The sequence below is a fragment of the Phragmites australis genome, chromosome 19 (assembly GCF_958298935.1).
Source record: "Phragmites australis chromosome 19, lpPhrAust1.1, whole genome shotgun sequence".
NCBI lineage: Eukaryota > Viridiplantae > Streptophyta > Magnoliopsida > Poales > Poaceae > Phragmites > Phragmites australis.
In genome coordinates this window covers 16,429,117-16,443,937 of record NC_084939.1, presented here as the reverse complement: position 1 = coordinate 16,443,937, position 14,821 = coordinate 16,429,117, and the positions used below count along the sequence as shown (strand labels likewise).

Genomic DNA, 14,821 nt, shown 5'->3' with positions numbered 1-14,821 from the left:
AATTGCGAGGACCACGCTGATTTTTTAAAAAAATGTCACATTGACAGAATGGAGTACCACAACGGCAGACCAAGAAATCCATACATAACAATTCAATGATCCACAATGAATGACAAAAAATTGGAGAACAATTGAGGCTTAATTTGGACTAGAACTTGGGACCAAAGCAAGAAAATATACTACAAAGTACAATCCAAACGGTGCATGAGAACGCTTGATACACGTGCAGTTCACACATCTTGGCCTCTTCATGATATTTCATTGTAAAACTAATAGTTAATTATTATTATTGCATTTGAATGAAAAGGCTACAAGAAACAGTGTCGAACTATTCGAACTTGAACTCAGTAAGTTACATGTTACAACAACAATTAGACCATGGCATAATTCAGAGATTAGAGCCACCAGCTTCAGGAACAAATTGATTAGCATCATCAGTTGTGTCAGAAGTTCCCTGCTGCCAATGCCACAAAGTTTCCACTATACACCTTACAAGGTTAATCTGCATCAATCAGCTAGCATGGGCAAGTCTACTGGTCGACCGAGGAAGCGTGGAAACAAGCAGCCTGTCGTGCAGACTTGAGATACAGTTCTGCAGTGTTTCAGGGCATAGAATGATAGAATCCCTGAACAAAGTTACAACTCTGTACAAAAAGACGTCTTTGAATGTGTCAGCATGTGTCCAAGATAGCATCGTAAGGGTTTGCTGGTGCATTGCAGATACTAAGTTGGGTTTGCCAGTGAACTGCAGGCATCTAGTAACCTACCAGTGACCGTTCCGGCCATCAACAGTAGTAGGTAGTTTGTTAGGTATGTATGGCTTTGGTTGCCCAGCTTGGTCCGCATCAATCCTTTCTGCCTCACATGTTTCGCTCTTGCAGGTAGGTATTCTTCTGGGGTATGAGTTTCGAGGTGAAACACCATTAGGAGCAATTGCTGGGTTTCTAGCTATTCTTCTCTGCTCATATTGGTCGGCAGCAGATGATGAACAGCTACCATAACGCATTGCCGAACCAACCACTTTACCAGGCCTCATAGCACTACCTGCCACACGAAGTAATAGCTAAGATGACTGAGCAAGGAAAGAAAATCCCATTCGGCAAAAAACATTCAAGATATAATTTAATACAAAGAATCAATATTTTCCAACATCACCAGCTAAGAAACTACTGCCAGGAATCAATTGTCCAATAAACCAGCGGTGAAACCATTAACAAACTAAAACAGCCAGCAAAGTGTACAGAGTTTAAAAATAAATTCATCCTGCAAGTTTAGCACAGGCCATTTTAGCCCATAAAGTTTAGCATGGCCACACAGCTCACGATGACCTGAAAGGGAGGACTAACTGTGCTGCTGTGGTCGCTGGATCCCAAGGGGGCAAAGCAAGAAAATTGAAGGTTGAGTTGTGTGAGGTGGGCGCAGGTTTTCAAATTCTTGCTTTAGGGGGGGAAAAAATCCTGACCCCACAAAAATTTCAGGTTACCAACAGTGTCTGGGAATTCGTGAACATTTGAGAATAAAAATTTTCAAATTTTCAGTTTGATTTAGAGAAAATAAAGAAAAAATTAGTCTCCCAGAGTTCAAACATAGGACCTGCCCCATCCAAGACAAGTAGCTAACGGCCGGTCCATGAGCCCACATCTGCACATGCTGCAAGCACAAATTGTTTTAAAGTTTAAACTATCAGGACAGTTTTAGGGACCACTAAATCCAGTAACTGGTTGGTGGAAGTTTTGCTCTGCCTGATCTGCAAAGGGGACGAGTTTTGATGCATACTGTGAGGGGCGATGGGGCAACATGGTCATTTGGCAGCTGCAGAGCCAGCACAGTGATATTTGTTGAATCAGCATGCTGATGTGGAGACACCATCCGAGGAATGCGTTTGACAAATAGTGCAAAATCTCCAGACACATTTGGTTTTTCTATTGGTAAATGCATCAAACATACTTCCATCATATTATGTTTCATAGTATTTACCAACATATTATCATAGAAAATAGCAGTCAGAGTTGCATCCTGGAAAATGACCATGTGGCCCATTTGCCCCCAGGGAATAATTTCGTCACAAACAACTTAGATAATGATGACTGAGTTGTAGGAATTTATTACACACAGTCTGTCACTGAATCTACTGGAAGGATTTATAGACAATATTGAGGTATAGCAAAAATACATTCCTTTCTGTAGTTATTAGCAATGGATCCAATGATGATGTGCCAATAACTTTTGGGGGGCTGCAAGTGCTCACCTTGTGGAACACTATTTGTGCCAACAGATGCAGAATCTCGCTGTGCTCTTCGTGTGTCATCTCTGATTACACACTTGGAAAGATCCTCCGTGACACTAGCTGTGCTTTGTGTTCGGTTATCCGAATATAACACACAAGGCCTGTTTATGTGCAAGTATCAAGTATAAAAAAAAGATGCAACTATCCAAGTGCTTAGGTTATCAGTTAATTTAGGCCACATAGAAAATAATGGAAATATTACCTTGGTAAAGAGTTATGTTGCCTCTCCGGTGGAGCTGCTGTTGATCCCTTTGCATAATGCTCTTCAAGATATGCAAACTGCTTCTTAAAATGATCTACTGCACTGCAAAGCAGAGTGCAATTGAGTTTAGTCCAAGGCAGCAGCAGAATCCAATTCAACTAGCCATCATCCCTCCTCCAACTTCCACACAACGAAAGAATTCAAAATAGAAAAATAATCAGCACTCAATATGGTTGTCCTTTCATTCCTTTATCCTTTTAATTAATCATCTGTCTGGGTATTCTCATTTTTTGTTACTCCCCAAGTAGATTGGACTTGAAATTGTATGCGAGGTAGAATGAATTGAATACATGTAGATTTTTTTTAAAAAAAAATTCATGTTCATTTGATTCTGACAAAAAATGAACTTCTTTCATAATCACACCCAAGTGTGCATTTGTAGTTCATAGCTACCGAAATAAAAATTATCCTCATTTATTTATCAGCATAAGCAAAACAGTCAAAATAACATGCATGTGCCTTACAATGCCTTACTTAGCCAATTTTTTATTTATTTAATACATAATAATAAGAAAAAACTCGTGGCATTTTGACACAGAACTAGACAGCTTAAAAATATTAAAAAAAAGAACTGTCTCAGAAATTACATCAGGCACTCAAATCAATGATTTTAATGTAATGAGAATCGACTTGGCGTGACAACACCTTGGGTACATGAAACCAGTTGACTCAGTCCCCTCAATAAATTCCCTCAACATATTTGGATGATACTCTAGAATTTCTTTGTAGATGAGTTCCCTTATATCTTCTTTTGTAATTCTCCGCCTCTCAAACTCAAATTCCAGCTTTGTCACAGGCTGTGCTGATGGTTCTCTATCCACATTGGCTATGTTCTTGAAATATGGGTCAGCAAGAGCCTGAATGTGTAAGGTGAATTAGTTATTGTATTGGAGGTTAGAAGCGTGAATACATTCATAGGATCTGCAACGTGCCAGTACAAACAAGCAATTTATTAAAAATGTACCTCCTCAGCACTTGGCCTATCTTTTGGATCAAAAGCTAGCATCCTCTCCAACAAACGTAATGCAAGTGGATCTGCATTCGGAAATTTCTGAGTAAACGGTATAGGCTTTTTCCGCCTCATGCTGCTCAGGTAGCGCTTGGCCTTCTCATTTCGAATCTGTTTTATAAAGAGTACATGTACCTAAAGTCATAACAAAGAAACTGGAAACGACAGTAGACACTTATGTAAAATCATACCCACCCTAGATATTGCTTCCGGAGATGGTGTTCCCAGGAGATCTGTAATTATATCAAGTTGGTGTACCACATTTTTTCCAGGGAAAAAAGGTTTTCCCGTTAAAAGCTCTGCAAATATGCAGCCGATGCTCCATATGTCTATTGCTGGTGTATACTGCATACAAGCATGAACAAAACGCAGAATGGAGAACTATTGAGCTTATCATTTTATGCACAGAAAAACATCAGAAAAAATATAGTGCAGAATATTGAACAAACAACAGCATTTATACTACAAAGATAAGTGACTACAAACCTTACAATGCACACAATAATAATATTTACAGACTTATAGCCTAGTCCATGTATACAAGCTACCACATCAAATTGAATTAAAAGCAATATGACACATAGAACTCCTAAAAGATCCTAGCCATGTCAACAACAGTAATCAACTAGTTTTACCACACTAGATTAACAGTAGTAGAATAGATTACCCCAACAATAATGAAGGAAAAAATCATGGACATTCCAGTAAATGTCAGGATTCAAATAATATCAGACACATGATCAGAAGGTCACCAACCTTGGAGAAAAAAGATCCACAGAGCTCAGGTGCTCGGTACCATCTTGTTGCAACATAATCCTAAAAATAGAACAAGCAACAGATGATGTTAAAAGGATGTACAGGTACAAGATTCTCTACTTTTTTGGTGGTGCGAGTGGGGTTGGGGATGGGGTGGTATCGTACCGTCCAAAAGATGGCAGTCGGAGCATCATTGAAAGCTACTCTTGCAAGTCCGAAATCACATATTTTGAGCTTGCAATCAGCATTCGCCAAAATATTTTTTGGTTTGAGATCTCGGTGAAACACATTTGCTGCGATAAACCAACAAAGAGTAAATGCATAGGATTGATTGATATCACGCCAATGATTAGGACAAGACAAAAAGGAGTCATTTACAAAAGCTTTTCCGCTTTATAGTTCCTCAACTCTTAATGCCACGTTTCATTTCTCAGGCTTCTATATAACAAAAATATTGTCCTTGTTTGTTTGTACAAGTCGACTAATTCAACTAGAGACAATATAACTTATGCAACACTATCGTTGTGGCAACAAAATGACCATAGACCTATTATTATTGCAACAATAAGTTATTGCTAAGCATAATAAATTTTGGAAAAGCCTACTTTATCACAAGGGGAATACTTCACATACAATTAATTTTGTACAACTCCATTACAAGCATGTGTATGAAGACTTTTTGACTCATAAGTTAGTCACCAACCATGTGATTTGAACCCTATGATTTCTTGGTTGTAAAAGAGTAGTACAATCATGTTGTGTGTATAATAATGCTCTTATCACAAACATGTTTTGCATGGAAAATTTATATTTATAAAAATAATTCTACCTTCACCACAACTTATAGGTGCTTCAGAGGAATAGTATGCCCATAAAAGAAAATTAAATGACACCAACCATACCAAGGCAATCTACTTTTATCCTTGTCATAAAACTAAATAAAATTCTGTAAGCAACAAATCAACATGTGCCACAAGCGAATTTGGTAGCTATGGGTATTTGGGGTTCGAGGAATGGGTCTAACAAGGTTTCGGCGGGTCGTGGTAGAGAGGAAAATTGCACGGGGAGGGTGCAGATGCGCAGGGAGAGATAGGCATATAAGGAGAAGAAAGAGAGAAAGGGAATGAGAAAACTTCTTCCTTGATTCCTTCAACTGAACCTGACCCCACATATAGGAGATAGGCCTGTTTGGTAGTAATCAATGTTATCCAAATCCAAACAAATTAAAAAAGAGATATCTCAGGGCTTGTTTTGTCATGATGCCTAACTTTACACGTGCCACACATTTTTTCTGGCAGTGTTTGGTAGGGATGAAAATGGTACAAAAATGATCAGAAAAAGCCTAAATCATTTTCAGTTTCATATGTTCTATCAGAAATGAAGTCGATAATGATAATGCCGAAAACGAATACAATGTTGATAATAAGAGAAAACCAGAAATAGTGTTGTTGAGACGGAAACATGCTGGTATTGATCGGGAATCTATAATTCCCGGGCACCGATCCTCGAGCTTCATTACAATAACTAAATTGCTTCGGGATTGCAAGAATTTTGGATATGACAGTGGAAGAGAATGGATCCAAAGATTTCACATAATAGCAAACCACAAAACGATGAATTGTGATATCCAACCCTAGCTAATTTATGGGTAAGTTGATCATCAACCTACCAAGGGCGACTGGGCAAATAGACAACGGGAGCCTAGGAGGCCTGCTGCCTATAGGGCCATGGGCCGTGCCCGAGTTGAGATGGACCATGGGAAGGAGAAACGGGAATTCCTGGTGGTAATTCTCAGCAAAAACGGAAGAACTTGAAAACGATCGGAAATGACTTAAATCATTTCCGTAGAGTTTTCTCATTTCCGTTTTCGCTTTTCCGATATATCGTTTCCAGCTGCTACGGTCAGAAAAGCTCGAAAACGATCTCTGGAATACCAAGAATTACCGTTTTTGTTTTCATCCTTAGTGTTTGGTTCATAACTTCATGATGCAGTTATGGCTCACCAAACTTTTCTATTCCCAGGGCTCGCATGCCATAGTCGTTCACTTGCCTAACTTTGTGAGAAGTGTGGAGGCCTTTCTTTATCGTCACAAAAAGGGTGGCATGCCACACTTGCCTAAGATTAGTTACAGCAACATTAAGCAGCAAGCAAACAGGACCTTAGCACCTAATCCGACTAGGGTAGAGTTGGTTGCTCCCACGCTTGCTATACTCACGGCCCCAAATGAGAACCTGATTGAGCTAATGAAGTAACAAGAAAGTATTAAATTCCTGCAGTCTACAGCGAAGCTTGATTTGCACCAGAAAGAAAAATCTTTGGGAAGCAATCGAACCCGGCGGCAGTGATTACCGCGACAAGCTAGCGTTGTCCACCATTCTCCGCGCCGTGCCATCAGAGATGTTGTCAACTCTCGCCGTCAAGGACACCGTCAAGGGCACCTGGGACGCAATCAAGACGATGTGTCGGCGTCGCGCGTGTTAGAGAAGCAAACGCACAGAAGCTGCGATGCGAGCTCGACAAGATCGAGTTCAAAGATGGCGAGTTTGTCAAAGACTTCACCATGAGGATCACGAGCCTCACCAACAACCTACGAGTACTGGGGGATGAAGTCACTGATGTTGAGGTGGTGCAAAAATTTCGATAGGTCATCCCAGAACGTCTCCAGCAGGTCGCCATCTCCATCGAGACCCTCCTTGATCTGAGCACACTCTCGATCAAGGAGGTGACTGGTCACTTACGCACTATGGAGCAAAGGTATAAGCTCGACTCTTCAGGCGGCAATGGCGGGCATAAGCTACTCCTCACTGGGTGGCTAGCTCGCATAAAGAAGCGTGACGACGAGGGTGCATCCAGTAGTGGCGGCAATAGTTGCTCACATCGTCATGGCAAGAACCGTGGGCGCGACCGTGGCAACAGGCCTCGCAACAACAACGCCAACACGTCCAACCCACGAGGTGGTCGAGACCAACATCAGAACTGTGGCAAATTTGGCCATTGGGCCAAGGATTGCCGCAGCAAGCTGAAGCGAGCTAAGGCCCACCTGGCACAGGGCAACGATGACGAGCCCACGCTTTTGATGGCCAAGGCTTGTGTCGCACTGCCTGCCACGTCACTCCGCAGCCGATCAAGGCGAAGGTATTCGCACAGCTAGATTGAGAGGACCGCGACAATCGGATATGATACCTCGATACCAATGCCACGAACCACATGACCGAGTCACGCGTTGCCTTCTCTAAGATTAACTCCAAAATCCGAGGCACCATCAAGTTCGACGACAGCTCCATCGTCGACATCAAGAGGCGCAACACGATCTTGTTCGCCTACAAGATCGGCAAGCACTGCGCACTCACGGGAGGTGTACTTCATTCCCTGGCTCACCACCAACATCATCAGCATCGGCTAGCTTGACGAGAACGGCTGCTTTAAGTGCTAGTTGACAGCGGCATCCTGCAAATCTGGGTCTTGAATCGACGCCTGCTGGCGAGGGTGAAGCACTCCCCCAACCAGATGTACATGCTTAGCCTCGACATCACGCAACCGGTGTGTTTGTCGGCAAGAGGCTTAAAGGAGGCATGGCGTTGGCACGCGAGGTACGGGCACCTCAACTTCCAATCCATGTGCAAGCTCTCCAAGCAGGCCATGGTGCGAAGGCTGCCGCAGATTGATCACATTGATCAAGTCTACGACGGCTGCCTCGCCGGGAAGCAAAGGCGAGCATCCTTCCCCAAGCTAGCGAAGTATCGCGCGGAGTACGTCCTCAACCTTGTGCACCGCGATCCATGCGGGCCCTTCATACCCACTACGCCGAGCGGAAACCATTATTTCCTTGTGGACAACATGAGCCGTTACATGTGGCTCAATCTTCTTGCAAGCAAGGACCAAGCACCGGCGGCGATCAAGCGATTCCAGGCGACAGTGAAGGTGGAGACAGGACGCAAGTTGAAGGTCATTTGCACTGACCACGGCGGTGAGTTCACTTCGATGGAATTCGGTGAACACTGCGCTGAGGGCGACGTGCATCGGCAGCTCATGGCTCCCTATTCTCCGCAACAAAATGGAGTTGTTGAGCACCGCAATCAGATAGTGGTCACCATGACCCGAAGCATGTTGAAGGCAAAGGGCCTCCCTAAAACATTCTAGGGTGAGACAGACTCCACCGCGGTCTTCATCCTCAACCATGCACCGACTCAGAGCGTCAATGGCAAGACTCCGTACGAGGCCTAGCATGGCATGCGGCTGACAGTGCACTTCCTCTGCACCTTCAGCTGTGTCGCACATGTCAAGAACGTGAAGCCTCACCTAAATAAGCTCGACAACCATAGCACTCCGATGATCTTCGTCGGCTATGAAAGTGGGTCCAAGGCGTACCGAGTGTACGACCCCGTCAGCACGTGCGTGCACGTGACATCATGTTTGACGAATCGACGCAGTGGAAATGGAGCTCAGAAGAGCACGAGGTGAACGGCAATGACCCCTTCACTGTGGAGTACGTGATCACCAGAGAGCCAATGCACGACACGCATATGAGCTCCCCGGACCATGGCCGAACACCTTCACTGGCAACACCTACGGCTACGGCGGATCAAACTCCGGTGGCGATCGACCACGTCACGCACCCACGCACGACTCCGAGCTTGATACGGCTACTGAAGAAGACGATCCCCAGTGGTACCGCACTGTCAACAACATCCTCGGTCCGACAACACCACGAGGGTATGCACCATGCCAAATCGATCTTGACGAGCTTCACATGGTGGGTGCCGAGGAACCAAACAGCTTCGCTGAAGCAGAGCAGAGCGACAGCTGGCGGAAGGGAATGCAGGAGATGGACTCCATTACTGTCAACAAGACATGGAGCCTTGTTGATCTCCCTGCAGGTCACAACACGGTCGGCCTAAAGTGGGTGTACAAAGTAAAGTGCAACGAGCATGAGGACATTGTGAAGCACAAGGTGCGTCTCGTCGCCAAGGGCTACGTCCAGCGACAAGGGGTGGGACTTTGATGAGGCCTTCGCCCCTGTTTCCCATCTAGAGACGGTGCAGCTCCTACTCACCGTCGTCGCGCATCAATCCTGGGAGGTTCACCATATGGATGTCAAGTCGGTATTCTTGAATGGTGATCTCCGAGAGGTGTACGTCGCGCAACTGCTCAGCTTCATCGACAACAAGACAAGAACAAGGTGTTACGTCTCCACAAGACACTCTACAGTCTTCGCCAAGCACCGTGCGCCTGGATCGAGAAGCTGGACGCCACTCTGCTCACACTCGGGTTTCATCGCAGCAACTCAGGAAACGGAGTGTACACGCGAGGTGAAAATGGGAGTCAGATGATTGTGGGCGTCTACATTAACGACTTAATCGTCACCGGCGACAACACCAGCGGCATCCACAAGTTCAAGGGGGAGATGAAGAACTTATTCCGGATGAGCGATTTGGGAACGCTCAGGTACTACCTCGACATCGACATGCACCAGAGCCCGGACAGCATCAAGCTCGGGCAATCCACCTACGCCCTGAAGATTCTAGAGAATGCTAGGCTAGTGGACTACAACCTCTATCAGACTCCAATGGAGGTACGCCTCAAGCTCAGCAAGTCGAGCTCATCCCCGTCGCTCGATGCTACTCTCTACCAGAGTCTAATCGAGAGCCTCTGGTACCTCATCCACACCCAGTCGAACCCGGCCTACTCAGTAGGCTACATCAGTCGCTTCATGGAGGTGCCATGTGAAGAGCACCTCGTTGCCGTCAAGCGCATACTGCGTTGTGTTGATGGGACAAGAACATTGGGTGTTCTCTACATGGCCGGGATAAAGAAGAGCATGTGGCTGTGTCTGTTGGGCTACAACGATAGTGATATGGCCGGCGACATCGATATTAGGAAGAGCACCTCCAGGATGATGTTCCTTGACGGCAACCCCATCACATGGCAATCGCCCAAGCAAAAGGTGGTGGCCACGTCGTCCGACGAGGCCAAATATATCGCCGCAACCTCCGTAGCGTGCCAAGGCGTTTGGCTTGCACGACTTCTGAATGACATGCTTAGCTCAGAGCCCAGCATGCCAGTCCTAAAGGTGGACAACAAATCCACAATCTCTAGTTAAAAATCCAGTGCATCATTACCGGAGTAAGCACATCGACACACGTTATCATATATCCGAGTGTGCAGATCAAGGCCTGATCAAAGTCGAGTTCATCCGCACGGAGGAGCAACTCGGGAACATACTCACAAAGCCTCTCGGGCGCGTCAAGTTCATGGAGCTCCGCGCAAAGATTCACGTCATCAACACCGAAGAACTACATCAAGATTAGGGGGAGTTTGTTGCATGCTTATTAATCATGAGCGTGTTTTTTCGGTTTTGATTGTTAGATGCATGGTTGTTAGTGCATTTAATCTTTTCGGTTCCTGCATGTACGAGGTTTTTATTTAATCGCTTCTGCATGTAGGAGGATTAGGAGGTTTCTGCATGTAGGTCTTTAATCAATCGTTTGAGCATGGTTGTGAGACTTGATGTTTGGCTTATAAATAAAGAAGAAAACAGAATCTGCAATCAGTTCAGCGCAGCACGGAAAATTTCTACGTATTCTCGCGTGTGTTCAGCTCGTGTTTTGAGTGTAACCGGCTCAGGATTTCCAACAAAATCCCATCTCATTTCCAAAAACTAAGATGGCTTGACGTTCAGCTAGTCATCATCTTAAACAGAAAAGGAAAAAGAAGCTATCATAGAGTCCTTAACAGGATGGTATTGTTATGCCCTGTTGGGCCCGTCTATATAGCGTGCATGCGTTGCTACTAGTTGCAGCGCGCGACAGCCAAGCGCTGGACAAAGTTCACTCTCCTAAAAAAATTCTATAAACAAACCAAAAACTTTTTACACATTCATCAAAAACTTTCTACTCACAATCTAAAAACATTTTATCCCAAATTCTAAAACTCTCACTCAAATCTGGTGGACAGCGGCCCAATCCAGTGGCGGCCTTCTCCAGCGCTGGTGCCACCGCTCACCGGCCGCCGCACCCAACTTGACAGCCACCAGATCAAAAACAGAGAGGGGGGGGGGGGGAGAGGGAAATGGGCTCTCCTAGCGGCCAACGATCCGTTTTTTGTGAAAAGGGAAAGGGGATGGGGGCACTAAGCACGGGTGGAGAGAGAAAGCGAAGGAGAGATAAAAGCAGCATAATGAAGACGAGACGGATAGTACGAGTCTTCGATATGATAAGAACGACGTCAACGCTAATCGAGTAACGTGTGGACGGGGTTGTACCAACCGGAGCCAGGCCCATCATTCGTTGGCTTCCATCGCAGCGCACACACACCTTATAGCAATTCTACCTGTTTCAATCATTACCTAATGAGATCTATGTCGCTCCCATTATCATATGGAGCCATCATTGGCTATGCCAATTACTCTCTTCAGACTCCATTCTATGGTGTATGAGCCACATTAAGAAAATAAGAATTGCAGTGCAGATATACTAGAAACCGCTCTAGTACTTATACTAAATCTGCCTGTGTATACTTTATAATAAGGTTGAGCATTGAGGCAAGTAAAAAGAAAGTTTTTTTCCTTGGTCCAAGTAGTTAATGTTCCAATTAATTAAAAATATCGTGCAACTTTCTATTCCTTATTCCACTAAGAAATATGGGTATGCTAGGCATGTTCCACCTAGAAATGTGAGCACGATACTTATTTAGGGACAAAAGCTTTTTCCTAAACAACAATTAAATGAATCAAAAAGCATAACAATTATTGATGGCAGACGAATGTTCACTTGTAGAAAGAACACTCCTTAAAGAAAAGGTTAGAATATGAAAAGGAACAAATTTTCATGTGAGAATAACTAATCACCTGTATGTATGTATTTCAATCCTCGAAGTAACTGATACAGGAAAAATTGATAGTGTTCTGGAGTCAAGTCATCATTAGCTTTTATAACTTGGTGCAAATCAGATTCCATGAGTTCAAACACAACATATATATCCTTGAATTCCCTCCTTGATGGAGGAAGTAAAATATGTTTTATTTCAACAATATCCGGATGTCGCAGGAGGCGAAGCAACTTGATCTCACGAAGTATCCGTGTTGCATCAGACACATGTTCAAAGATGTCATTTATCTTCTTGATTGCAACTTTATCGCCAATGTGAGTATCCAAAGCAGAGCAAACCACGCCGTAACTCCCTTTTCCTATGACCTCTTCTATCTTGTATCTGCTTCCCTCACCATACTCAGTGAAAAAATCCATTCAGGAGGTACCTGCATCACACAAGGCAGTGAATGAATCAACTTGAACAAAGTTGTTCCCAAAGTCGTTTGAGCTTAACGATACAAAAATACCTGCAGATATGCAAAATCACTGAAAGAAATTAAAGCACCTGAAACTAATTATCATAGAGATTTCTTTGTTGCAAACCTAATAGGGTATAAATCACATTATATGTTTCTTAAATCTAAAACAGGCTTTAGATGCAAACCCTAATTACAAGGTTATTCATGTGGTAAATACTGAATTTGGGGTCAGTCTTCTTTGGTATGCCTGAGATTTCGGTAATGAAAATGGTTACAAATGCCAAAATACTTAGATACCAATTAAGAACATACTTAGATACCAAAATATTGGCATTGGTTCAGCCCATATTTAGAGAAATAACCCAAACAACACATCAACTTTCGACTGCAATACCAATTAAGAAAACTAAATGAAGTAAATTGCCATGTGCTTCCAAGTTCCGGATCAAACATTACAATTCTTCCAGCCAGCAAAGGGCACAACCAACTGGAGCTACTGGACTAACGGAAAAGTCATGCTCAACAATACCAACTAGCGGTTGAATTTCCCAGCGAGCAAGATCGAAAGGCAGCAAGTCAACAACTAACTGAACACCTAATCAAGAGCTCCAGGCTCAACCCGTCTGCCCAAAGGAACGATCTTTCCTGAGTATCCAAGAATAAACCTTATAGATCCTACATACTGCAAGAACCATCTGCCCATCTTAGCGTCATCCGACGACGGGGGCGGCGTACGGATAGTCGAACCCCCACCCCCAACAAAAAAAATATTTGGAAAAATATACTGCACCCGCACCTTAACGGTGTCAACTAAGGTCGATCTTGAGCGATGTGAACCCAATCGAACCATGGACATGTGAATTCTTCGGATCAGTAACAGTGCATGAATCCACGACAAACTCAACGGGGAGAAGGAAAGATCTGGATTTTGTTGAGAACAAAACCAAATCTTGGAACAAGGGTCCATCCATCCAAGGAAGCTCGGAGTCTAGGACTAGTGGATTGCTTACCAGCAAAAGGAGGAACCAATCCACGCCCGGACGGGCGGCAGTTAACTGGGGATGCAGCGGATGGAGGATCCAGCAGAAGAGAGGAGGGAACGGCGGCGCTCGTGCTCGGCTGCTTTGCGGTTTTCTTTTTCTTTCTTTTTTAGTTCTAGGTTTGGAGTTTCACGAGCCTTGTGGGTTTGGAGGCCGATTGCAAGCGGGCCCACGCGTCCCTCAGGTCGGCTGCCTCAGGTTGCATTTGCTTCGTTTGACTTCGAACCTGGGCTAAATAGCTGCGTCAACCACGCGAGCATGGTTACCGGATTCTCGAGTCAGTGTATGATTCTATATTTCCCTGTCCAACCGATTAACTGGATCAATTTTACGATTATATTTAGTATAATCTATGATTTTACTATCTTAATTGTTTATGCCAATCATTTGTGATCTAATTTAATTTAGGATCTTGGATTTTTTATGGCCTCACTCGCTAGAGTTCTTTGGCATGAATTAATCGTTGGAGTAACTTAGACTAATAGCTGCATCATACTTGCCCTACATAAGAAATTTGGTTGACCTAAAGAAAATGATACAAAATTGGTTGCCCGAACCAAGGATCGTATTTCGGACTGACATATTCGTAACCAAAAATCTAGCTTCGCTCAAATCTGAGTATGGCTGCAAGTTGTATGATGATTCTATTGGTAGGATATCGTACATATTTTTTTATCTTTTATTACATTACATGTATTTAGCTCTACTTACATGTGTATTCTAAGCATACTTACGAGTTAGCTTCTATGGTTACATGTTATTTGCATTACATACTACCATGGTAAAAAAAAAATCCAACAGGAAACCGGAAGGCTCAATCTCTATTCATACCCTGAAAACCGGTGGAAAAAGTACTCTATTTCAAGTTGTGGCGCTAGGATCCAACTAACCACGATTGCTAATCAATTGTTGATGAGGATAGGAGACCAGATTTAGAGACAAATTCTGGCGAGGATGATGAGGATGTCCCTAGCAGCCACGATCATGACCAAGTGGTGATCAATCAAGCTCTTAATCTCTGGAGACCAGGTGATGCGGATCAACCAGCTGCAAGCAGATCGACTCCACAACTCTGGTTTCAGATGTGTATATACCATATTATTTTCGGTTTATAGAAGATGTCAAAACTGAGCAAAAGTTGTGAAATTTCATGATGCAAAATATACATATTCATAAAGC

The 14,821-nt window shown here is 43.8% G+C and overlaps 1 protein-coding gene across 1 annotated transcript; it reads right to left on the bottom strand.

Annotated features, from left to right (window-relative positions):
- Nucleotides 1–256: 256 nt before the first annotated feature.
- On the bottom strand, nucleotides 257–13,816 carry LOC133901018 (mitogen-activated protein kinase 15). The gene is made up of 10 exons (XM_062342311.1): nucleotides 13,613–13,816; nucleotides 12,162–12,569; nucleotides 4,480–4,607; nucleotides 4,315–4,374; nucleotides 3,754–3,903; nucleotides 3,514–3,669; nucleotides 3,195–3,406; nucleotides 2,490–2,591; nucleotides 2,249–2,388; nucleotides 257–1,044 (listed from the first exon to the last, which is right to left on the bottom strand). The coding sequence occupies exons 2-10, from the start codon at nucleotides 12,556–12,558 to the stop codon at nucleotides 764–766; spliced, it is 1,626 nt and encodes a 541-aa protein (XP_062198295.1). The 5' UTR covers nucleotides 12,559–12,569; nucleotides 13,613–13,816; the 3' UTR covers nucleotides 257–763.
- Nucleotides 13,817–14,821: the final 1,005 nt, after the last annotated feature.